Source organism: Schistocerca gregaria, chromosome 4 (genome assembly GCF_023897955.1).
Source record: "Schistocerca gregaria isolate iqSchGreg1 chromosome 4, iqSchGreg1.2, whole genome shotgun sequence".
Classification (NCBI taxonomy): Eukaryota; Metazoa; Arthropoda; class Insecta; order Orthoptera; family Acrididae; genus Schistocerca; species Schistocerca gregaria.
Window position 1 is genome coordinate 213,870,006 of NC_064923.1, and position 27,591 is coordinate 213,897,596.

Consider the following 27,591-nt stretch of genomic DNA (forward strand, 5'->3'; position numbering starts at 1 on the left):
GTAAGCAATCGTCCTGAAATTTGACATTCTCGTTCTCTAGAGCTTTAAGTACGTGCATACAGCATGAAGGTTTGTGTCTTAATGTCGAAATTGGTGAGGGATCCTGCTGCACAGCTAGGTACTGCCTATGCCTAATAAATAATATGTTCTCAACAGGCACATGATGTTATTGGCAGTTTACTTACAGTCAGTTAACGTGAATCTGAAATATTCCCAACTTCAATATTTCTTTACAAATTTTACAAGCAAGTCATTATTTTGCAAGTACCTAACTCGAGTTAGGAATGGGGACACAATCAAAAACCTCAAACTCTTTAAACCACTGCTAAAAATAAGAGTTGTCAGGCTCTTTAAATTACGCCCCTCGTCTCGATCATGACCTAAGTTCAGCAGAATTTTTTTTTTTTAATTTTCGAGGCGTTTCTTCATGTGTAGGTACAAGAAGCAATCGCAAGAGGCCAGATAGGGTGAACAAGAGCGGATAAGTTTCGATACAAACACTGCGCAAATACATTTCCTCTGTTTTACATTACTCTACTTCAGCCAGTATGTAAGTTATCAAGTAAACAACTCTCTGCTATCATCATAAGAAGAACTAATTAAGTTCCCATCCTTGATGATCCAGTACTAAGGTGGAAATCCGCGAAATTGGTACGGTTCCCGAAAGTCATTGTCTGAGACATGCGTTTTCCCAATAGCCAAATCCGATTAATTTATGTTTTCTGCTAGTTCTTCATATAGTGGCTCCTCGTTCTTGCGATGTCCACACCACAGAGCATTAAAGAGTTTGCCATATTTTCGTCAAACTTTTGTGCCACAGCTATTTTTAGAAGTTCGTTATTGTCTCCAGGAATTAGCAGAGTTCGCGCCGAGACGTGTTATGCTTCAAGTAGAGACGGAGCATTTCTACCACGACTCACAACTCGCCTTAACAATTCAGTGCCCCTCTCCTGCTATCGAAACTCGTTTGGAACTTTCCTGCTTTCCTCGCTGGACTGGAATTGCTGACGGAATACGTCAGGAATAATCACTTAGCTACAGGCTAAGCAAGAAGCCTCAGGTATCTGTCTGAACAGATCAGGAGCTGAAGTTTAAGGATTGCAGTCCAGGTTCGCTACATAAGAATTTGAAGAATGTTGTGAGATACTTAAACTCAGAAAGTGCAGTACGTATCTGTTGAACCGAGAATAAATTCCATTCTCATTAGTGACCATTAGGTAGTTGTCTCGAGTTTCTAAAAAGGATAAGTCGGCCTATCATCATACAAGAAATACGATAGTTCATCATCAAGTAGATCCATGCCTTGAGACAGTATTCACTGAGGCGACAAAAGCCATAAGATAGCGATGTGCACATATGCACATGGCGGTACAAAACTGCAGTTCATTTGCACAGTTGTCATTTGTTCTCAGGTGATTCCCGTGAAAAGGTCGCCAAAGGTAATCTACTCTTGAACGGGGAACGATACTTGGAACTAAATGCACGGGACATTGTATTTCCGAAATTGTTAGGGAATTCAATATTCCACAATCCAAATTGTTAAGAGGGTGCCGAGAATACCACATTTTAGGCAATTCCTTTTATTACAAAGAACGCACGAACCAGAGGCTTTCACTCAACGATTGTTAGTGGTGGCGTTTGCGCATAAATAACCATAGAAACGTATGCGTTCTCCGTTAATGGACTACGGGAGCAGACGATCGAGGCGTGTGACTTCTTTAACAGCACGACATCGCCTGCATCGCCTCTCCTGGGCTCGTGACGATATCGTTTGGACCCTAGACGACTGGAAAACCATGACTTTGTCAGACGAGTGCCAATTCCAATCGGTAAGAGCTACTAGTAAGTTTCTAATGTGGCACAGACCCCACGAACCTAGGGACCCAAGTTGACAACAAGGCACTCTACAAGCTGGTGTGGCTCCATAATGGTGTGGGCTGTGTTTACATGGAATTAAATGGATGCTGTGGTCCATCTGAACTGATCTTGACTAGAAATGTTTATGTTCGGCTACTTGGTGACCATTTACGACCGATCATGGACTTCATGTTTCCTAACAACGATGGAATTTTTATGAATGAAAGTGTGCCATGTCACCGAGCCACAATTGTTCTCGATTGGTTTGAACACCATCCTGGACAATTCGAGCGAATGATTTGGCCACCCAGATCGACCGACATATTTGAGAGGTCTGCTCGTGCACACAATCCTGCACCAGCAAATTTCCGCAGTTACGTACGGCTAAAAAGGCAGCTAGGCTCAATATTTATCCAGTGGGCTTCCAACAACTTGTTGAGTCCATGCCAAGTCGAGTTGCTGCACTACGCCGAGAAAAAGGACGTCCAACACGATATGAGAAGGTATCCCATGGTTTTATCCACCAGAGTGTAGTTCGAGGTTTAGCTTATAACACTGCGGAAGAGTTTGGTAAACATCATCCGTACACAAGAACCCCCTGTCGACGAAATTCCCTTCGCCGGTTAATCTCCGGTGACTGAAACTTGTACTAGTACCGCGTTTTAAATTGGTTAACACCGAATTGACTGTGAAGTAGTGGCATCTGCTACGAAGGCTAATAACATCGGTTTACGTGCGTATGAATATAGCTTTCTGACAGCTTTTCAGAATTATAAATGTTACATGTATAAACTCTTTCGACACATGGTCACTGATCGCTGGGGATAGCGATTCAGTGCTCTGAAGTGCATGGTGGCACTAACAGGGGACTTTCATCGCAGTTGAATTATGAAAAGTGTTGGTAGAAAACTGCATCTCCCAGATAACAAGACATGTCCCAGATAAAAAGACGTGGATATTCTGGTTGTAAGGCAGCCTGTAATTCACTGCTAATGTTCTCCGCCGTTCACAAATGGTTCTGAGCACTATGGGACTTAACATCTATGGTCATCAGTCCCCTAGAGCTTAGAACTACTTAAACCTAACTAACCTAAGGACATCACACAACACCCAGCCATCACGAGGCAGAGAAAATCCCCGACCCCGCCGGGAATCGAACCCGGGAACCCGGGCGTGGGAAGCAAGGACGCTACCGCACGACCACGAGCTGCGGGCGCCGCCGTTAACAGTGAATGGCGCTATAGCATCGGCATTTGGATGTATATCTATAGAACGTCGACATTCTTTTCAAAATGGATTTACAGAACAACCAACATCGACAACAGAGCACGGAGCTTGACGACAGTAGACTGAAGAAGGCGATAGTGATTGTTTGAGGACCGTATTAGCTTCAGTACTGGCCTATTAAAGCAGGAGTTGTTTAAGAAATGACAATGACTGGGACACAAATAAATACTCTTTCATTTGGACTACGGTCCAGATGGGACAGGGGCACCCGAAATGACGTAAATGTGTCAGTTGTGGCTATTCAGTTTCCTGCAATCACATTGTGATTTACAGCCAAGTGGTTCAATAAAATTTACCGGTTTGGTGGGAATATAACGGCGTTTGAAGGGCTCAAGAGTAAATTTTCAGAAGTCTGATTTCACGGAGGGAAAGATGCTCTTGTCTTAGGTACTTGTATGCTTACACAGTACCCCTGCCTTTTTGTATAAATGAATGAACAGCGCGCGCTGGCCGGTGTGTCCGAGCGGTTCTAGGTGCTTCAGTCTGAAACCGCGCGACCGCTACGGTCGCAGGTTCGAATTCTGCCTCGGGCATGGATGTGTGTCATGCCCTTAGGTTCATTAGCTTTAAGTAGCTTTAGGTTCTAGGGGACTGATGACCTCCGATGTTAAGTCCCATAGTGCTCAGAGTTATTTGAACCATTTTTTGAATAAACCGCCTCCGTTTTAATGATCATAAACTTGTTTAATGTTTGTATATGTTCGAATACTGAGAGGCATTTATTTCGTTTCAGGTGTCAGCAAAACTTGACAATTGTACTCAGATAGTGAGAGATGAGTCCACCGGGATCTCAGGTGCTGCAATGTCCCTAACAGGAGTGTCAGCGTCGGACCGCCAAGATATATGGGCATGACGTCTTGGAAAATGATTCACTTCAACTGTGTGGAGGTCCAAAGAAGACATAATTTTCTTCGAGTTGACTGAATGTGACTCGTTTAGTTCAGCGGCATTTATTAGTGACATAACTTTCACAGCTTTGTTTCTCAGGAACTATGTTTATTTTTTGTATATATAAATTTAAAATGTTTAAACAGGATCTCTATAGAATAGAAAGAAGGAAAGCTATCGAGGCAAGAAAATGAATAGGCTCACGTTTAGGAAAAGTGTATTGACAAGTACGGTCTCACAAAAGAAAAGGTAGAGAGGGAAAGGGAGGATGGCAGGCAGGTGGAGAGACAGAAATGGGAAAGGATAGAGAAAAAGATAAAGTACGAACATCTTGGGTAAAGAGCGCTTATCAAGCAACAATGGAAGAAAATTTCAGCAGACGAGAAAGTGTTCAGCTATATTAATTCTGTGCAGAGACTGACAGGACCTACAGGCATGAAAAGAAAAGCTGAAGATTCAGTAAAGTGTACATCCATCCCAGGCTTATCAGAGATTCCTTTTGACAAGAATTGAAAATACTATCATGGGATAGTAAAGTAACTTTCAAATGTTAAAGGCTGGCAATATCAAAATCGGGAAACACAAGAAACATAGTTTCTAACCTTAACACTGAAAGGTGTTTATTTCATTTCTTTGCATCATCATTCATGTCGTACCATCACACATAAATTTTACAAAACAGGCTTGCTTTTCTGTCCATCGATGGATGGTTTTTTTTTATTTCCAAATCAGTGGCTTTAGACATTTTCGCCAATCTTCGGATCATACGTCGCAGTTACAGAGTAACTTGTAATGGAACTATCAGTTCATTGTGATACACACTGAGACGGAAAAACTCATGAGATACCTCCTAAAGTCGCGCCAGACCTCAGTGCAGCAACTCGACGTGGCATGGATTCAACATGTCGCTAGAACTCCCTTGCAGTAGTATTGACCCATGCTGCCCCTATAGCCGTCCTTAAGTGCGTAAGTATCTCCGGTGTAGGAAGTTGTGCACGATTATTTCCCATAAATGTCCGATAGAATTCATATCGAGCAATCTGTGCGGCCAAATCATCATCTTGATTTTCCAGCATATTCTTCAAACCAATCGCAAACAGTTGTTGGTCCGGCGACACGACATCGTTGTTTGGGAACGTGAAGTCGATGAATGGCTGCAGATGGTCTCCAAGTAGCCGAACGTAACCATTACTTGTCAATGATTGGTTCAATTGGACCGGAGTACCCAGACCAAAGGCTGGGGGTGGCCGCAGCTACTGCGGCCAGGACTGCGGTTGGCCTGTGCGGCTGGCGATCGGTTGGCCGCAGCTCAGTCGCACGATGGAGATTACAGAGATAGCAACGGCTGTGTACCCCTGGCTTTGTCAGGCCAAACGGAAGAAGAAAAGATACTGGGTACATCCTATGTTGCAATACTGTTCTACAAACGGAATGTTTATTACTTTTTTTGTGGACTTCGTCAACATGAAGATAAATTTTTCAATTTCACTAGAATGTCTATCAAAACCTTTGATGAAATGTTAAAGAAACTTGAAGACTGCATGAGAGGTACAGACACAGCAAAGATACAATGCATAGGAAATGAAGAGAAATTGCTAATGACATTAAGGTAAGTTTTATTAAAGAAAATTGTTACTAATAATGAAATTTTTAATGTTACATTATGTTGTAAGTAAAATTAACTTCATGATTCACCGAGGCATGTAAGTAGTGGTGATGTAACACGATTATCAATACTGCCGTCGTCGGTGGTTTCTGGTGGAGACTGTGGTGGATTATTATTTTGTGAAGTAGTAGTAGAAGAAGAAGAAGAAGTAGACTGCGTGGGATAGGTTTCCTGATAATACCCTGTTCCATCACAAGATAACGATGTAGACAGAGGCTGGTGTCGTGAGGAATATATACGACTGAAGATTGTGGACGGTGAAAAATGTACGCTGGGTAATGTTCGTAGGAAGGTGTGTTTGGACAGTTAAGATGCGGGTAAGCTTCTTCAGTAATACTTAAGATTCGTCGTTTCGCAGACAGTTTCAGATGCTGAGGTATTTTCTTGAAGTCGCTGACCAAAGACAAGAAAAAAAAAATAGTCCTCATCTGTCATCATTTGTGTGTACAGTTGCTGCTTGGCTTCTGCAGATTTTTGCAGAACATCGATTAATTGTTTTCCAATTTCGTCTTCTGCTTTCCTTTTCTTATCGAGAACCCTAGCCTGGTATGGTCCACTTGGAACTTCACTTTCTGCTGTGGCCTCATTCTCAGCATTTTCAAGTGACACGCTGCTATGCGTATGCGACAGTGTATTGGTAGTATTCATAAATGATAGGAGTTTAAAATACAGATATGGAGTCTTTCTCGCAGCTGCATAATCAATTTTACCGGTTAATCTAGGTTTTTCACGGCTGTCTTTAATGTTACGCCATTTCTTCTAAAATGACATACCTGTAAAAATGAAATATTATCTCAGCTACCAATAATGTCTATTCTTCATAAACGGAAGCTACGAGAAGTGGTATGTTAGATGAGTTTCTGCATACCATATGTTGTAGGAACTGATGGAACTTACGTTAATTTAAAGAAAATGATTAGAAAAATTCTGTTTATTAGATTGCCTTAGAAAAATATTTCAAGATATTTTGCTCATAAAAGGGTTGCCTTAATCTCGCAAAAGTGTCAAATAATTTATTAATTTCTCCCTTTCAGATATCTTGTAACTGGAAATTCGGCCGTTGATTTGCATGATGCTTTCCGACTTGGGAGTAACAACAATCGGAGTATGTTCATCAATCTGGATTACATTAAAAGATGAATGTTTGTCAGAACCGACCGAAAACGGCCGGCTGCCAACAGCAAAAGATTTTGAATCTAAGGCCAGTTTCCCAAACTGTTCAAAAAGGTTCAAATGGCTCTGCGCACTATGGGACTTAACTGCTGAGGTCATCAGTGCCCTAGAACGTAGAACTACTTAAACCTAACTAACCTAAGAACATCACACACATCCATGCCCGAGGCAGGATTCGAATCTGCGACCGTAGCAGTCACGCGGTTCCACACTGCAGCGCCTAGAACCGCTCGGCCACACCGGTCGGTTACCCAAAATGTCTCTGCGCCGTTGATTGAAAGCATATGCGACTGGTGGAACCAACAAACAGTGCATCAATGTTCTTTAACTATAAGAAATATTTCTCTGTTGTATTAATGGCTATTTGTGATGCAAACTATATATTTTCGCTGTAATTGTCGGATTGTATGGTAAATGTGTTGACTCAACGGTATTTCAGCAATCAATGTTGTATAAACGAATACTGTCAAATAACTTGGACATTCCGGAAGACAAACACATTTCGGACATAAACGAAACGCCAGTGCCTTATGCATTTGCCGGCCGCTGTGGCCGAGCGGTTCCAGTCGTTTCAGTCCGGAACCGCGCGACTGCTACGGTCGCAGGTTCGAATCCTGCCCCGGGAATGGATGTGTGTGATGTCCTTAGGTTAGTGAGGTTTAAGTGGTTCTAAGTTCTAGAGGACTGATGACCTCAGACGTTAAGTCCCATAGTGATCAGAGCCATTTAAACCTTATGTATTTGTTGCTGATGACGCATTTTCGCTGTAAGACAGAATTGTGTGCCCATACGTAGGTCTGCGACTTGACACAAAAAAGAAGTATCCAACCATCGTCATTCTCGAGCAAGACGTTTAGTAGAGTCCACGTTCGGGATAAATAAGTGGAGGTTCATTCGCAGATCCCTGAATGTGGACATTGATTTCGCCATAGACATTGTTAAGGAATGTTGTGTTTTATGCAACTATGTACGAAAGAGTGCTGGTGTTCAATGTTCAGATACACTGTATGGATATCCCTCAGTTCATGAGGATATTCCACAGCGAATACGTAGACGTGCATCAAGTCTGTACTACAGAAAAGTTTTTGCTGATTACTTCATACATGAAGGCGCTTTGCCATGGCAGTTGAATTACATTCAAAAGTCTGAATTATATCTACATGTTGCGTTAGAAAAAAAAATGAAAGTACTAGAACTTACACGTCGTGTTTTTTTCCTGCGGTGCTGCACATTCTCTGGCCCATGAACATCATAGTCATTTTCTCCCACATTCTCTTTTTCACATTTTTGTCAGCATATTCTTCAGGTGTCAAGTGCCACAAAGCAGGCCTCTCTCTCATGTTTATAATAAATTTCTCCGTATCAAAGTCCATGATGACAGAAAGATCCTTCTGCAGACACGCAGCAGCAAACAAATAATATAATGTAAAATACCTCCACAGCTGCCCCATTCAGCTCCGCGCTGGTCGGAGGCTGGTCGCATGACAAAGTGCTGTCCGCAGGCGGCTCAGTGCGCGTTGCGCGGCACCTTTCCATGCAAACCCGGCCGCATCCGAGCAGCCACAAGTCTGGCCGTGGCGCTATTGCGAAAAGACACACGCGCAGGTCATCTGCCACTACAGGCTATTGACGCCAAATTTCGTGGCATTGTCCAAAAGGATACGTTCGTCGTATGTTCCACATTAATCTAAGTGGTTATTGTAGCGTTTCTTGTCTGTTAGCACTGACATCTCTACGTACGCGGTCGTTAACTGAAGCTCGTCGGCCCCTGCCTTTTCCGTGGTGAGAGGAATGCCTGAAATGTGGTATTCTCGCCACAGGCTTGACACGGCGGCTCTCGGAATATTGAATTCCCTAACGATATCCGAATTAGAATGTTCCATGCGTCTATCTCCAACTACCATTCCGTGTTCAAAGACTAAATTCCCGTCGTCCGGCCATGAACAAGTCTAAAACCTTTTCACATGAATCACCTGAGTACAAATGATGGCTCCGTCAATGCACTGCCCTTCTACACATAGTAGAGTCGGCTACATTACAATAAGTTACTCTGCAACTAAGAAGTATGGTTTGAAGATGGGTGACATTACCCGAAACCTCTCATTTTGAGACAGTAACAGTGGTCGACAAGCAGAAAATATCCCTTTTTTAATATATAAATAAGGATCGTGTACAATTCCATGTAGCAAGCATGTGAAGTTTTGACAAATTTAAATTTATCTTAGTTACATAGCTTCTCTCTCTCCCTCAATCTCTCTCTCTAGCGTACAGAGAACTCGATTACTAATTGAAGCGTCGCAGCCACGCTGTCGCAAGGTTACCTTCGACATATGTTTCCTGTGCGGGACCAGTGAAACTCGTCAGGGCACTGCGCTCTGTTTGTAGTCCGACAACACTGGCTGGTGTGCAGAGTCACGGTGTCTGCCGAATACTGCGCAGAATACTAATGCACGCTGTTCGATTATTTGTTTCCGATAGTTTCTGTCGCTCTGAAAAATTTATTCATTCGTACGAACGAAAAATTATGTCAGCAAATTTGACAACTCTCTGGTCCCTCTTGCAAAAGAGAAATAGTGAATACGTTTTCCACAAATTTTTCTGTGCAAACCTTGCGCTTAAATCTGCTCCTGCTTTTTTAAACATCACCGTATTTCTGATAGCTTCCTTTAATGCTCTGGTAGCAGTCATCTAGTCCAATGCATCAAGTTATATAATCTACAACAACCAAAAATTAAATGTATCTTACGTATTTACCGGTAGCCTTTCCACGCATTTACTATGGTCTCAGAGCCTACAGCGTCCGATAAGAAAAGATTTTTTATCATTGCTTAATTTGATGACTGATTGCATGCACAGGGCTTCAACACTGGGAACCTAATCACTTTTACTGTAATTAGAGATGAGTGTAGCAGAATACCCAATCATGTGTCTTAAAAGTCTAATTCGAAACAGGGACCTGGTTCATTCTGCCTAATCCCCACTCACTTGTGCTGACTCTTCCACACATTAGCTCAAAATACGTAAAACTCGGTCTACAGTCGAACTGTGACTGGCTGATCACTGGCAAAAATTACGAAGAGCCACCTACCCTAAAAATAAATTAAAATCATATACCTACTAACCTGAATAGAAGCGCAGGTGATGAACATAGTTTTCAAACATGGACCGCATTCGCTTCATCGTCCACTAAAACAGTGGACGGATCAGCTACTACGTCGGTTTCAGCCCTCGTTATCTTGCCATAAAGCAAATTCTGGCATACAATTACAGCCACACAACAGGCACAGCACTCTAGTCGGAGAACAAGTCCACATGCCAACTGGAAACTTAATGATTAAACTTCATTTCATACTGCTCCGACTGTTCCTCCCACTGAAGCATTATCCTGCGTTTCAGCATCTGCATCTACAGCTTCTTCTACATCTATACCACGTTGTTGCAGGGTCAGTGAAGGGTCCCTTGTATACCACTGTTATTTCCGCCCTCCCCCCGCCCCTCCCCCCTCTTCCACCAACTCTCCTGTTCCAGTCGCGAATGGTTCGCGCGAGAACGGTTGACAGTAAGCAACCGTGCGAGTTCTAATCCCTCTCCCAATCTATTCTGGTAAGATGAAATCTCCACCTAATACTATAGCACGACCATTAAATTGACGCAACCTTTTCTTCACGTTTCCTCTCAAGAGTTCCGCCATTATTCCTCGTGAGACTGGGATGTGTAAAATCATTCAATGGGCATAGTCTTATGCTGTAGTAAATTACGTTTAATTATTTCTAATTTTTCAAGTGGTATGCTCGTAGACATATTAGTATCATCCCACGAAGCGAAAGTAACATCGTATGGGACATTCATATTCACTACATTGTTGGCAAACTGGATGCTATTTTTTATGGTGAAACTTTTGTCAAATGGCAGCAGGTGAAGTTGTATAGCTGTTAGACTGTTCAGAATTTATTCTTGACTTCACGTAATTTACCTTTAATAGAAAAATTTACCACGTGGGAGACAGTCTACCGATGAGTAATAGTTTATCCAGAATCTTATCAGAAATTTTTCTTAATGGTTTGGAAATTAGAATTTTTTATAAATTCTCCGATATAAAGCATAAAATACCGTATTATCAGCGGTATGTTGACGACAGTATAGGTCTGTTCAAAGGAACCAAGCAAGATTTAAATGAAGTAACAGACAGTCTCAACCAAATGCATCCAAAAATTAAATTCACAGTTGAACATAAAACTGTTACAGTAATAGCAACGATTTTCTCGACTTGTCAATCAGTATATGGAATGGGAGACATATTTTTAAAGTTCACAGGAAGCCTACATACTCAGGTATAATTATTTGGAATAATTCAAATCATCCAATCAGCATATAAAAGCATATTTCTGTTCACCTTCATAGAGAATGGTGCAGTTACCACTCACAGACGAAGATAGAACTTCAGATCAACAGAAAATCAAAAAGATAGCATTAAGGAACCACTAGCAGGAACGTGATATAACGAAACTGTACCACACTGTACATAAAAACATTAAACGAAAGCAAAACAATAATATAGGCAAGCAAGTAGATAAGAAAAGGTATACCACACCCACATAAAAAGCTCCTATAACAGACCATAATGCGAGATGTTTCAAAGGCAGAAACTGAAAGTGGCATTTCGAACTAGCATTTCTCTTAGACACGCACTAAGCCACAAGTAAAATGTCCTGAACGACGAATATGGTAATTCAGGAATGTGTAAAATGAACTGCCAAAATTGTCAGAGCACATACATTGACCAACCTGGAAGAGCGTTTAACACACGTTATAAGGAACATTGCAATTTAAATTCAAATTGTACAGCACTGGACGAACATTTGAGAACAACCAAACATACATTAGGTGAGAAACAAGACCGAATGAAAATTATGCACACCGCAGATAAAGCTCCTGTGTTAAATGTTTTGGAAGAATTGGAAATTTTCGTAGAAAAGAAGAAAAACCCGCAAAATTAATTAAACACACAAAGTTAATTAATTTGCCTGGGTTCCTCGTTATTTAATGCAGTGCTGTAGATAAGAAACCAAAATATAATATCTGCCGTATCATCCAAACAGAAATATTTTTAAAAACGGTAGTTTTGAATGCATTTTTTAGACATGAGTATTTTTATAATGTATTTTCATTTTTACAGATGTGCTTGTGTTGCTTAAAAGATAAGCAGACATGCGCAGATATGAGATGGCTATACACAATCCCATAAAAGAGGTGATTAAAATGTAACTTCCGTTTTCTATAGTTGTAATTTATCTTTAGATACATTATACCATGGACGTTGTTACAAGTACCGTTGTACAGTCAGTTTCATCTTTGGCCTTGTCAAAGTCATCATTTACTACTGTGCTTTAAACACACTTTAAACGTAAGTTTAAGTACTACACTACAGCCACAGCAGTGTGTAGAGCTGTCAGCCATCTTTAAAGACACTCTTTAAATCTGTCATCAGCTTTAAACGTAAGGCCATACTGTGAGTAGAATATGTACTCACATAAAAAGCTCCTATTACAGACCGTATTGCGAGATGTTTCCAAAGACAGAAAGTGAAAGTGACATTTCGAACTAGCAAGTTTGCCGTATTATCTCAATTTATATATTTTACAGTGTATATTTTGATGACGCTCTTGTGGATTTGAAAAGCGTAACAGCTAAATAAAATGTACAAAGCGAGACTTGAGGCTGTTTTCAAAAAAATTTGTTTTAATAGTCTCTCTCCCTGCAGACAATGATTGCTCTTAGTATTCGAAATTCTAAATACGGACGGCTGTCAGTTATGTAATGGAACGCGAATGAAAAGTAATGCGGAACCGGGACTCTGATTTCCCGCTTATCACGTGTGGTCGCCTTACCAATAGGCTATCCTATCACGCTACACGCTAGACTCTAACTTCCATATGTCGTTAATCACGTGTCCACAAACTGCACTCGTACGCCCATTATTCTTATTCCCATACAGGGAATACTTTTTTTTTCAAATGCGTGCAAGTCCTCAAGAACACAGGCACAGCAACGTCGTATTTATCAGCCGAAACCGAGTAAGTGACTTTCAGTTAAAAAATAAAATGTCTCTTCTGTACGAGAATACACATAACGTATGTACGAGCGGGGTCTGGGATTTTCTCTGCCTCGTGATGGCTGGGTGTTGTGTGATGTCCTTAGGTTAGTTAGGTTTAAGTAGTTGTAAGTTCTAGGGGACTGATGCCCATAGATGTTAAGTGCTATAGTGCTCAGAGCCATTTTGTATGTACGAGTGCAGGTCGTAGGCACATGGGTGACTGACGATATTTGGAAGTTTGGTCAGGCTGTGGTGAGAGCTCGGATAGCCTAATGGTGTGGCAACCCCTTCGCGATAAGCTGGAAATCCGGGTTGGAATCCTGCTCCGGCACAAATTTTCACGGTCGTCATTCCATTATAAAGCTCATCGTGGCCCATACTCGCAAATGCGAATACATTTCACGTATTTCCTAACGGCTGTAGTCGCCGCAGCGCCTGCTCCTTCGCATGTGCGCTTGTGTCCGAAGCAACATTGCCTAGTACTTATCACCCACACAGGCAATACAGTATCGTGCCGGGGATGTACTATTTATTCACGTGCTCACCGAAGGCTCTCTGATGTGCTGTAGTTGGTGTCTACATCTGCACCATACCCCGCAAGCCACCTAGTGATGTGTGGGGGAGGGTCCTTTTCCCACCACTAACTGAACCCTCCGACCCTATTCCACTCGCGAATGGTGCTTGGGAAGAACGATTGTCGGGAAGCCTCTGTATTGGCTCTGATTTCTCGAATTTTCTCCTCTTGGTCATTACGCGTGACGTATGCGGAGGGGGGGGGAAGTAATATGTTGTACGACTCTTTCCGGAAAGTGCTCTCTCGAAATTTCAATAGCAAACCTCTCCGTGATGCACAACGGCTCGTTCATAGCAGCTGCCAATGGTGTTTGTTGAGTAACTGCATAACGCTCTCGTGCCGGCTAAATGATCCCTTGACGGAACGCGCCGCTCTTCATTGGATCTTCTCTAACTCTTCTATCAGTCCTACCTGGTAGGGATCCCAGAGAGATGAAAAATACTCAAGAATCAGTCGAACAAGCTTCTGCTTTTCCCACTATTTGTTTTATGTGGTCATTCCACTCAATGACGCTCTGGATAATTACTCCTAGATAGTTTACAATAGACGCTGTTACCAGCGGTTAGTCATCAATAGTGTAGCTGTACAGTAGTGGATTTCTTTTCTGTATAAGTCGGTCGACTTTGGTTTACGTATGTTTCCTATCCAACCGCTGCCAATACTGGAAATCTAAATACACTACTCGTGTGCTTGGTAGTCGTTACGAAGTGATGTCGTTCCGTGCTATGGCGAAGCAGTAGTTCAGTAGCACTTGTAACACCTACAGCGCCTCTCGGTGTTGAAAAAACAAAAATAACTCCCAAATTAGCTCCCATGTCCTTAAAATCTAAATTCACAAAATGACCCGAGTCCCTCCACAAGTAGTAATTACGAGAAATAAATAAAAAACAAATAGAGGGAAATATCTAGTGTAGGAAGCAAAAAGAGAAAAGGCTAATTTAATTATAAATTTTAGAAACATGGGAAAGGGGAAAAACAGTAGAAAATATTAAAATATTAGTTATTCCAATACGTAAGAAAATCAATATTATAGTCATAGAACGTAGGTCTGGGACACCAAAGATAGTGTTTATTAAAGTATAAATAGCCATACGTTGTAATTACGATACTCCAGTCTCTAGTCTGTTCTAGTTCGAAAGTTATTTAGGACGTACAGCCATAGAGAACAACAATTGGAACATTATTAAACGGGGATCATGAACAGATCGTGACAAGATTGTTTTTGAGGATTGTCAATTCAAGACTTTAATTTGGACATTTATCAGATTAGATAAACGTGAAGTTGAATAGAAATCTCTTTTGTTTTAATGTCAATTCGTGTGAATATTTAAACGCTTTACTGAATTGAAAATTTTAACCGGATTCGGACTTTGAATTGTGATAGTGGGAAATTTTAACTTCACGCGACTAGTGATCATAGTTAATGACAGTTTGCGGATATTAAATAGAAATAACTTATTTACCGAAAGTGACAGGAGATTATCTAACATCTCTGATGCTAGCTGGAATCCTACTTAGACCTGTAATTAAAGAACTTCTTTGAATGAGATCGTATGAGTGAACCCATTTATTAATAATTCTTGTCAATAAACTGATTTTGTTAATTTGAAACATAATACAAGTCTTGATCATTAATTTAACTTAGATTAATAAACGTTAAGGTTACGTGATCTATGTCAAGAACAAACTAGTGATTCGTAACTAAAGCAATTGAACGAAGGGTTAAAGTACCGTCGTCTGTAAACATTGGTTGTAAAGCTACTAAAGATTGTTTTCTCTTAGAGTTGGGAAGACTACACGTGTAGTGACCCACGTTTAACATTGCGTTTTAAAAGAAATCAAACTGATACTTAGCCGGGACAATATTAAATAAAAGTAAAACCCTTCAATGACAATCAATGTGTAAAAAATAAAATCAAACTTCCACGTTTTATACGAAAAAGCGAAAGCAGAAGAAGGGCTGCTACACACTGCATGAGGTAAGCGCAACTTACTTTCCCTCCTTCCATTCCCCACCACTTCACGCGAATACAAATGGAAGTAGAGGACAGAAGCTCCACATTCGTATTTCGGCAGTATTTCAACATATATCTCTAACGTCTATCAGTTGTAGAATTTTTGATCATGTATTATGTTCGAGTATAATGACTTTTCTGGAGACTAGAAATCTACTCTGTAGGAATCAGCATGGGTTTCGAAAAAGACGATAGTGTGAAACCCAGCTCGCGCTATTCGTCCACGAGACTCAGAGGGCCATAGACACGGGTTCCCAGGTAGATGCCGTGTTTCTTGACTTCCGCAAGGCGTTCAATACGGATCCCCACAGTCTTTTAATGAACAAAGTAAGAGCATATGGACTGTCAGACCAAGTGTGTGACTGGATTAAGAGTTCCTAGATAACAGAACGCAGAATGTAATTCTCAATTGAGTGAAGTCTCTCGAATTAAGAGTGATTTCAGGTGTGCCGCAGGGGAGTGTCGTAGGACCGTTGCTATTCACACTATACATAAATAACCTTGTTGATGACATCGGAAGTTCACTGAGGCTTTTTGCTGATGATGCTGTGGTATATCGAGAGGTTGTAACAATGGAAAATTGTACTCAAATGCAGGAGAATCTGCAGCGAATTGACGCATGGTGCACGGAATGGCAATTGAATCTCAATGTAGACAAGTGTAATGTGCTGCGAATACATAGAAAGATAGGTCCCTTATCATTTAGCTACAATATAGCAGGTCAGCAACTGTAAGCAGTTAATTCCATAAATTAACTGGGAGTACGGATAAGGAGTGATTTAAAATGGAATAATCATATAAAGTTGATCGTCGGTAAAGCAGATGCCAGACTGAGATTAATTGGAAGAATCCTAAGGAAATGCAATCCGAAAACAAAGGAAGTAGGCTACAGTACGCTTGTTCGCCCACTGCTTGAATACTGTTCAGCAGTGTGGGATCCGTACCAGATAGGGTTGATAGAAGAGAGAGTGAAGATCCAACGGAGAGCAGCGCTCTTCGTTACAGGTTTCATTTATTAATCGCAAAAGCGTTACGGAGATGACAGATAAACTCCAGTGGAAGACTTTGCAGGAGAGACGCTCAGTAGCTCGGTACGGGCTTTTGTCGAATTTTCGAGAACATACCTTCCCCAAGGATTCAAACAGTATATTGCTTTCTCCTACGTATATCTCGCGAAGAGACCATGAGGATAAAATCAGGGAGATTAGAGCCCACACAGAATCATACCGACTATCCTTCTTTCCACGAACAATACGAGACTGGAATAGAAGGGAGAACCGATAGAGGTACTCAAGGTACCCTCCGCCCCACACCGTCAGTTGGCTTGCGGAGTATGGATGTAGATGTAGATGTAGCTGACTTGACGTTCAGCTGCAGCCAGAGGTAAGGACGTTGTGCGGCACTTACGTGAAGCCGACGAGGTACCGTAGCAGGAACATGGCCCACAGCTGGACAGCGAATGCCGAGGCGAGCGCCAGCAGACCATCCACTATCAGGCTGATCCTGAGCAGGCGCTGACGGCCCAGAGTGTCTGACAGGCCGCCCCACATGAACGCACTAGTGATCATGCCTGCAACAGGAACATAAACAGGCATTTTAACTACTGTCTCATCCAGATGTTCAGATGTCGCTGGATGTGAATAACATCTTTTCGGGCCTCCAGTCACGTCAAGGAGTTACACGAGGGTAGCCAAAGTTTTAATTGTCACCTAGAAAAATAAGTTACGTAATTACTTTGTCAGCTACTTATGAAAACCGCTAGTTCGCTGGTCTCCAGTGGGAGCTATTTCTGTTTGTAGGTGTAAGCTACACGTCGTAACCTTATCGATGATACTGGACTGAATCGAACCATATTAAGCACCGAATTGCATCCACACTTGTCAAACATCTGCGGTTAAGCTACCATCAAAAGACTTTTTTTTTACAATAAAATTTAGAGGGTCGCCACCAGCCTGAGCCCTTCCTAACATACAAGAATGACTGAACTGGAATTAATTCAAATTTGGAATTCAATGGAAACAAATGGAGTAGCAGGACACACAGTATTATCCATTACGGCATATTTATTCGTTAATAAATATTTTTAAATTGCGTGCACATCCTATGGGTACACTTAGCTGGTGCCTAAACATTAACGACATTAATCTATTTTCGATAAGTGAAATTATATTGTCCTATTTAACTTTGTGATTAATGGAAAACGTGAGGAAAGGGGAAACTGGAAACATCCTCGCAATCATTTAATCTAGATTCACACGACAGAGAAAGATCACAGGAATAACCGACCACCTTTACAAACATGCACTGATTTGCAAAGAGGTTTATTTCCGTTGCAAGATTTGGTTAGCGTAAGTACTGGGTAGATCACATAACTAATGAGGAGGTATTGAATACAATTGGGGAGAAGAGGAGATTGTGGTATAACTCGACTAGAAGAAGGGATCGGTTGGTAGGACATGTTCTGAGACATCGAGGGATCGCCAATTTAGTATTAGAGGGCAGCGTGGAGTGAAAAAATCGTAGAGGGAGACCAAGAGATGAATACACTAAGCAGATTCAGAAGGATGTAGGCTTCAGTAGGTACTGGGAGATGAAGAAGCTTGCACAGGATACAGTAGCATGGAGAGCTACATCAAACCAGTCTCAGGACTGAAGACCACAACAACAAGTACATGAATTGAGAAGCCGTGCGCCCACGTACGAAGGACGCAGTTCAGCACGCGGTGAATTGGGTCACACATTTATGGTTTCAAAGCATAATTTGAGTGGAAAGCACAAATACAAGGCGCGTTTCTTTTCTTAGGGAACGACTATAAAATGAATTTGTCACTACAACGGAAAACTAAATCACCATGGCAGAAGCCTTCCAATGATTCAAGGTACACGTGGTCCGTTAAGAATTAAACTATTACAAAAGTTCGCCTTAATTCATGAAAATCCTATGTTTCAACGAATTTATCCCGCACAAAACAGATTAAATTAGCACCGAAAAAATCTATCGGTATCCAGTAGGAAGCGGAAATGTACATGGTTTACCAAACCCGTAGTACAATACGAACACAAGCATATACTGTCACCAAGAAACCACAAAAATAGAAAAAAATAAAATCACTCACGCAAAACACACAATTAGTCTCACATTTGCACGAGATATAAGTTCACTAGCTGTTCCTAATCATGTTCAATAGTGGATGCTCCACACGACGATGTACCAAAGGAACAAGGCCAATTTCCCCCGCAACTATTTTTAAACACGATCATGATCTATTATTAACCAATTGTACCACAGTCCGAGCAGAAATTCGTAAGGTTTCAGTTAGGCTGAACGACTTAAATATTCCAACGAATTTAACATAGAAAATCGCGATTAACACTACCTCCTACTTTGTCATTAGTGCTAGAAGCTTTACTTAGGAGCTGCGAACCGTACTCACCAATAGCCTGGAGAACAGTGCCTGCTCTGCACAAAGCTCCTAGCAACCCTTGGCTGAGACGGAAGCGACCAGAGGGATCGTTTCCGCCACCAACCTGATAAATACACAAATCTCGGAACAAAAAGGATGAACCTCGGATGTACCTCTTTGCTCAGGTAAGCAATTCTAAGTTAGTGAGCCTGTGAACCATGCCAAACGACAGGCACTCATCTTCTACTCTCAGCAGACAACCATCTAGCTTCCACCACAAAATAAGCCCGAAAAAATACGTAAAACACCCATTCAGTCACATTCAATCACAGATAAGGTAACATAACGGAGGAGCATGATAAATATGGCTCATGATTTCACGTAGAACTTACAATTAGAAAACAATACATTGAAATACTAATGTACGACACCATTTGCTTCCATTTTACGTTGGATGTATAATGAATTACTTTCAGTTTCACTGCTCAGTCTCTCTGGAAGGGTTAACAAGCAAAATCGCAATTACGCAGTGGATCAAATGAGACGTAACTGAATCATATGAGGCAAACATGTATGAAAAGACTCGACAGAGACGTTTCAACTTTTCTGTGTATTGGCGGTTGCTTGGCATGTCAAACAATGAAATTTACATATTGTTGCAGGCGTCAGAACGAAATGATGTAGCCCGTTGTTGCTGTAGAGAAGAAAGAAGACGGTGTAGTGGCTTAGGGATTTGCGTTGCGGCTTAGGAAGCTCTGGACGTGATGTACTGCCGATCGCGTTCCCACAGTGGGAAGTGTACCATCTGTCGTTCTGCGCTGGCTGGCTCTCGTAGGCCTGGTCTCACGGGAATGCATTACGGATCGACTAAATTACGCATCGACCTGGGAATTAGCACAGACCGTGAGATGAAATTTTATAGAACCTTCCAAAATAAACATAGGTAACTGTTTCACGAGCCTCAGTGTCATATCTGAAGTAATTTCGGAAATATATAGATTTACTTAAACTACATTTTGTAATTTCCTTTTACATTCAACATAGTTGATAATATAGCAATATTTTATTTAACACTCTAAATTACGTAATGTTCTCATCTCCCAAAAAGTAATTATTTTTTCAGTGTGATTAATATTATTTTGGTCTGTTATGATGTCTCGGTAAAAGACAGTATGAACAAGTAGGAATCATTGGAATCGTGGACTAAGTTGTATGACTGTAGCGATATGATTGTGCAGCCTTGATGTGAGCCACAAACATGGGGCAACATGTTAATTTTAAAACAGTAAGTTTTCAGTATTGCACAAACATATAACTCACGTTAATTTATCAGGCCATTAAACGTAGTATTAACTGACTTCATTTACGTTTTGGAAATTTGTTACTACGTAAATTCATCTAATTCGATTTCGGAACGAGGATTGACTAAGGAATGGAGAGTACTGGTTTCTGTGACTCGAAATAGGATGCTGTTTGGTCAATGTGGTTGTCGGGTTATCAGGCGTGACTCCTTTCGTGAGCATTGTTGCAGAGAGAGGAATTTCGCATGTGAGTCGAGGTGTTGTGTATGTAGTCCAAACAATGCACAGCCAGGGCAGAAACATCACAGGCGCAAAGATGCGAGCTGGTGCAAGTATCATAGAGACTCGCCACTTGCGCGATGAGTATGAAGATATCGACTACGTGTCGGCCAATTACCCGCCGAATACAATCCGCCAATGACCGGACGACAACGGACAGAAGCCTACTCGGAAGACAGACGACCATCTCTTGTGCACTTGGTTACAGACCATCGTCCAGGGCTGACTGAGATAGGGAACGTCATTTAGTGAACTCCTAGAAGTGAACAGACAGTTGTAAATTTTATTTGCTATGTGCTTGAAGTTTACCTACGATTATTTGCACTTAGTTTGTGAGTATCTTTTTCTGTTGTATTACAAGCAGTGTTGCAGACCTCATTATTTAAGAAGTCTTAACGAAAAGTAAACCTCTTTAACCCATTTGTGAGACATTGTTACTGGTTTGTGGAGTGTGTTTTCCAATCCTGTTAACTGATCTGTGGCATAGCAACGGTTGCCACGATATTTGTAAGAATAGCAACACTCATTTTACATTGTAGACGGAGCATGGGCTGGTAATAAGAGGGAAAGATATTGGGTGCTGGGACAGGGTTTTCATATAAGGGTCGTGAGGTGCTCGAAGAAGAGAAGAAGGTTTGGGAAATGGATGTGTTGATGTAGGAAGGGAGTTCTGACAGGTAGGCTACTGTGGAATCGTCTATCTCTCAAAACAGAGCATTTATTTCCAGTATTTCAAGGAACTTGTATAATTTAGGAGAAACGCTGATCCAGGCAACATTGGCATACCTAAATACGGAGCAGATGATGGATTCACAGATTAGGGTAATGATAGAATGATGTATACCGCAGACAGCAGTTTCAGTCAGTTAAGGGCTTTGTGTATTAAGGGCCACGTTATTGCTCTAGTAGACCTTATATAGCCTTGGTACCAGCTGTGACGTCAGCTCAGTCCAACAGCCGATAAGGAAATATATTCCTCTCACGTTCTCGTCAGATGACCGAAGTTAAGCGCTGTCGGGCTTGGCTAGCACGTGGGTAGGTTACCGTCCGAGTGTACCGAATGCTGTTGGCAAGTGGGCTGCGCTCAGCCTTTATGAGGCCAATTGAGGAGCTACGTCCATTAAGAAGTAACGGCACCGGTCACTAAAACTGACAACGGCAGGGAGAGTGGCGTGCTGACCACATGTCCCTCTGTATCCGCATCTGCTGACATCTGATGACATGGACGCGCGTTGGTACAGTTGGGCCTTCAAGGACTGTTTAGACGGTGTTTTGTTTCTGTCGCGGCCACTTTAACCCTGAGAAGACTGGGTTCAATCAAAACGGTCGTTTCTACTGATGGTATTATTAGATGCTTTGATTGACCGTTAACCATTTATGTCAGTTCCCAATGCAATTTTTTTACGGCGGCAACCACACAGCAGTCGCTTACTAACTGAAAATGTCTGAAGACTATTCTGCTGATGGCCTGAGGGCGTAAAACCACTTGACGCAGGCAGGTCTGAGAAATCATGTCGGCATGAGACCATGCATTTATGAATCATTTGATTTTGCGTCTCATGATTCTTTCCCTTTTGTATTTAGAGAAGTCTACGCTATGTGATGAAAAGTATCCGAACATCTGTTAGTCAACATTGATACTGGGTGTATCCATCATTCTGCTGATAAGGGACGAAGCAGTTGTCCGAAGAATCGACGAAGAAGAATCATAAGAATAACACTGAACTGAAGAAAGTACATGATGATAGTATACGAGTTAACACATAAAGTAATATAACTTCAGTGGTGCTAGAGGGTGAAAACCGTGTGAAAGACAGAGACGTAGACTGCAGGTGTTATTCTAAAATGAAGATGTCGGTACCAGAAAGGAATTCGTGGTAGATTGAATAAAGACTGTCAGTAGATGACTGAAAAAAAAGGAATGTCTGTACGTACACTCAGTGAAATGAAACAACAAATTTATGAAGACATTTGTGGCACTATACAGGAGATGTTGCTCAGAGCAGAAGGGAAATTATTAAGACATACAGACTGAACGTGTACATAAAGAGGTCATAATTTTCAAACATGATGAACGTTACTGTTAGTGCTATGTAAGGTACAATATTTTTTAAAAAAATGTGTATGAGTTAAAGAGTTGCAAATGAAATATATCTTTCATAAGACGCACATTCTATCCAATGATCAACCTCCTAAAATTCAATCTTAAAGTTTCAGATTCGAGCTATTGAACGTCTTTGATGTTTTTCTCCTTCTTTTCTCCTTTTCAGATTTTTCAGCTTATTTCTTATTATGCTACATTCACAGTTTCTAAGCAAGTAAATAACTACCAAACCTATGCTGCCTCTCTTTATACTCCTCTCTGTCTTTTATTTTTCGTCAGTGTAGTTTTCTCCTGCATTTGGTTCCTTCCTTCGATTGCTGACACGGACTAATAAACAATGGTTCTGCTCAACACTGATAAATTCTTACAACTAAATGTGCTATTCACATTTTGCATTCATTCCCAAACACTTTGCTCATGATACGATATTGAATACATGAATATACTTTACATGAAATCTTTATTATCCACTTTCAGCAACACAAATTCACATCAAAAAAATTAATCGTAATAACTTAGCTATAGCCGGCCGTGGTGGGCGAGGGATTCTAGGCGCTACAGTCTGGAACCGCGCGACCGCTATGGTCGCAGGTTCGAATCCTGCCTCGGGCATGGATGTGTGTGATGTCCTTAGGTTAGTTAGGTTTAAGTAGTTCTAAGTTCTAGGGGACTGATGACCTTAGAAGTGAAGTCCCATAGCGCTCATAGCCATTTTGTAGCTTAGCTATAAAGCTTCTGACAAAAAAATTTCCTTAACAGTCCATGCCACGCACACATTACAACTATCTCTACTGATAAACGTAAATATTGTCAACAATATCTACACACTAAGATCACAGCAAAAGGAGAAGGAAAAAGAACACAAGTCGGAAGTCATCGACTTCAAATGTGCTCCATAGCACAGATCTTATAGAAATATTGCAGGTAAAGATTCATAGCAGGTGAGTCTCTCGCGATGTTTCATATCATGTTCGACATATGAAGAACGAGACAGAGCATAATCTAATGCTGTCACAAAGAAAAAATAATTAGTTTGCTTTACCCTAACAAATCATCTGGTCAGGATTGTTGAAGACTCCTCACAAATATGTACCTTTGGTTCCTCCGCACGGATTCACCCTGAAGGCACCCAAAACATCACTGGCAGTTGGCTAACAGGATATCTGAAAATTCGTCGTAAATTAATCTAAATCTTTGGAAGGTTAATTTTCTTTTTTTGCGAATAAATGGAACAAAAGCCTCCCATTTGGAACAGGAACGCACGTACGTAAGTACTGCTGCATGTATGGCATTTCTGAGACGTGTAACATTGCTCGGTAGACCAGAGTCATACTCACCGGCGTAGGTGATGGCATTGAGGCCACCCTTGTCTAGGTTGGTCAGGCCCAGGTCGCACTGCGCCACTGGCAGAATGTACGCCATCGTTGTCGTGTCGAAGACGCTGACCATGGCTGCTGGGAAGGCCACCAGCAGCAGCATGTAGTTGAACTTACCGAAGCCTGGAACACACCCCCACACGAGACGCACGCGAATGAACTCTATCAACAGCAACTAAAATTCATTTTTCCATGGACCTGTAATAAATGCTATTCTTGATCGCAGACAGCAATAACCTGTTCTGTACTTTCTTTTTTGACGTACATTCCTACATTCCTCGTTGGCTACGGATCTGTCGTAGCCAAATTATTATTGCTCCTGTAAGACTTGCATGCAACTGTTAGTGGCATCGTGCAGCGCATTTTAAAATGAGTTAAATACAACTCTAATTTTTTGATGGGTCACGTTAGACCAGTAACTATTTAGGGAGAGCAGGTTTAAACAGTACAATAAATATCACGTTTCCTTTAGGCAAGTGGTACTGAGCAACTGCATGTTCCATTAACCATCAGATCGTTAACTTATTGTAGTTTAACTAAACAAACATTGTTTTTAGCCTTGTTTCACAATTTATTATTAATGTTATTACACAACCTAGGTTTCGGTTATAAGCCCTTTTTCAAGTACATTACTGATTCCCAAAGATCATTATGTACAGACAAGGCAAAGACAATCGTCTCAACATATTATGGTATCGATCCATAGCTTAATGTACAAATATGTCTATGATCATTTTTAACATGTTACATACATTATTAGACACTCATCAATTTTACTAGAATGACAGGACTAAAGTTATGCATCAGCCAGGTTTTTATTTTTAACTACGATGGCCTGGGGCCCAAATTTTTGCTTCTATCCTTGGCTTGCGATCACATCTAAAAGAGATGAATAATTGAATTGGGTTTGTTCGTTTATTAAGATGTGTGGAGATATACACATATGTTTAATTTCTAAAATTTCTAATTGGTTGTGTTTGGCCCCTTATCCTCTGTGTGTAGGGCTTGTGCATCTATTGTTTATTTGTGCTTATTGTTCAGGCAATTTTCTGCAAAGGCTGAATCAGGCTTCTTTAATCTCCAGCTTCTGTGGTGTTCTGGTACAGATTGACCTCCCCATCTGTCCATTGTAGCAAGACTGAGCTTCACGGCATGTGATTTTATAAACCCCACTATTTTGATAGCTGGTTGTTTGTCTTTTGCGTTGAACAAGAAACTGCCTATTGTCTGATAGACATAGAAAAACACAGAGAAACCCTCTGTCTTCAAGATGTTACTAATGCTATAAAAGGAAATCTGCACCTTTTCTTTTATTGTTTGTCCTTGTTTTCATTGGCGATAGCAGGTACCTGGCTTGCTTCTTCATCTTTTTAACTAAAATTTTATGAACGTTGCTGGGATAAAATTCATTATTTATGGCTACTGTTTTTATTGTGTATAGTTCCTCGTCAAAGTCTTTTTGGGACATAGGGATAGAAAGGAGACGGTGGATCAGGTGCGTATTTGTCGGTTGTAGAATGATGGGAGGAAGCCGGGATGAAAGTGTCAGTCAAGGAATCTTTTCAGTAAATTTTAAATTTGTGGTTATTGTGTTTTATATCTAAGCTATTGTCCAGGAAATTTATGCTGGGCCCCCCAACTCCATGCTGACCTTTATGTTAGTGTGCCACTGGTTCACATTTTCCAGAAATTTATGGAGTTGTCTATTGTAACGTTTCCGCATACAAACAGTACCATTTACATATATGTACGAATACACAACAGCCGGCCGGTGTGGCCGTGCGGTTCTAGGCTCGTCAGTCTGGAACCGCGTCACCGCTACAGTCGCAGGTTCGAATCCTGCCTCGGGCATGGATGTGTGTGTTGTCCTTAGGTTAGTTAGGTTTAAGCAGTTCTACGTTCTAGGGGACTGATGACCATAGATGTTGAGTCCCATAGTGCTCAGAGCCATATGAACCATTTGTTTGAATACACAACATGTTTTTCCAGTGGTTCTCTCTTCAAAAAATCAGTCTCCCACTTGTCCATGAACATCTCTGTTAGTAAGGTGGATAAAGGTAAGCCCATTGCCAGACCATCTGCTTGCTCATGATAGCTACATTGAAGGTAGAAATAATTATGATTTAAGCAACATTCCACTGTACTAACAATGCTCATCTGCTCTTCTGGATTTATGTTGTGTGAATACTATGATTGTGACATAATATCTATAGAGTTTTTCACCGCAATACATGCACATCAAAAGAGACTAATTTTGCATTTGTAGGAATCTTAGTCTCTTTTGTGTCCCAAGCACTAAGTAATAAAATTTGAATCTAGACCCTAAATGTGCGTTGAAGCGCGCGCGCGCGCGCGCGCGTGTGTGTGTGTGTGTGTGTGTGTGTGTGTGTGTGTGTGTGTGTGTGTGTGCGTGTCTTCTGTAGCAGAGCAGATGCTTTTCATAGCTCTTTTTACAGGCGATAGAAATTTTTGTTAATCCCTGCTTAGCCATTGAAGTTGTTCCGATTCCGTTGCCCATATGGATCCGACGCATGAAGTTTGAATATAACATATTCTAAGGACTACGTTTTAATTTGTTCAGTGGTATATTTTATTGTTAAGCCTATAGGACACATTCATCTACATCTGCATCTACATTTATACTCCGCAAGCCACCCAACGGTGTGTGGCGGATGGCACTTTACGTGCCACTGTCATTACCTCCCTTTCCTGTTCCAGTCGCGTATGGTTCACGGGAAGAACGACTGTCTGAAAGCCTCCGTGCGCGCTCGAATCTCTCTAATTTTACATTCGTGATCTCCTCGGGAGGTATAAGTTGGGGGAAGCAATATATTCGATACCTCATCCAGAAACGCACCCTCCCGAAACATGGCGAGCAAGCTACACCGCGATGCAGAGCGCCTCTCTTGCAGAGTCTGCCACTTGAGTTTGTTAAACATCTCCGTAACGCTATCACGGTTAGCAAATAACCCTGTGACGAAACGCGCCGCTCTTCTTTGGATCTCCTCTATCTCCTCCGTCAAACTGATCTGGTACGGATCCCACACTGATGAGCAATACTCAAGTATAGGTCGAACGAGTGTTTTGTAAGCCACCTCCTTTGTTGATGCACCACATTTTCTAAGGACTCTCCCAATGTTTCTCAACCTGGTACCCGCCTTACCAACAATTAATTTTATATGATCATTCCACTTCAAATCGTTCCACACGCATACTCCCAGATATTTTACAGAAGTAACTGCTACCAGTGTTTCTTCGACTATCATATAATCATACAATAAAGGATCCTTCTTTCTATGTATTCGCAATACATTACCTTTGTGTATGTTAAGGGTCAGTTGCCACTCCCTGCACCAAGTGCCTATCTGCTGCAGATCTTCCCTCATTTCGCTACAATTTTCTAATGCTGCAACTTCTCTGTATACTACAGCATCATCCGCGAAAAGCAGCATGGAGCTTCCGACACTATCTTCTAGATCATTTATGTATATATATATAGTGAAAAGCAATGGTCCCATAACACTCCCCTGTGGCACGCCAGAGGTTACTTTAACGTCTGTAGACGTCTCTCCA

At 41.4% G+C, this 27,591-nt stretch overlaps 1 protein-coding gene across 2 annotated transcripts in view; it reads right to left on the reverse strand.

Moving 5' to 3' along the window:
• Positions 1 to 27,591, reverse strand: part of LOC126266783 (synaptic vesicle glycoprotein 2C-like) — a 329,005-nt gene that overhangs the window by 263,731 nt on the left and 37,683 nt on the right. For both annotated transcript variants that reach the window (XM_049971322.1, XM_049971321.1), the window contains exons 3-4: positions 23,980 to 24,141; positions 16,962 to 17,124 (exon numbers count right to left, since the gene is read on the reverse strand). In XM_049971322.1, the coding sequence (XP_049827279.1) occupies positions 16,962 to 17,124; positions 23,980 to 24,141 (325 nt within the window). The remainder of the gene's footprint in view (positions 1 to 16,961; positions 17,125 to 23,979; positions 24,142 to 27,591) is intronic.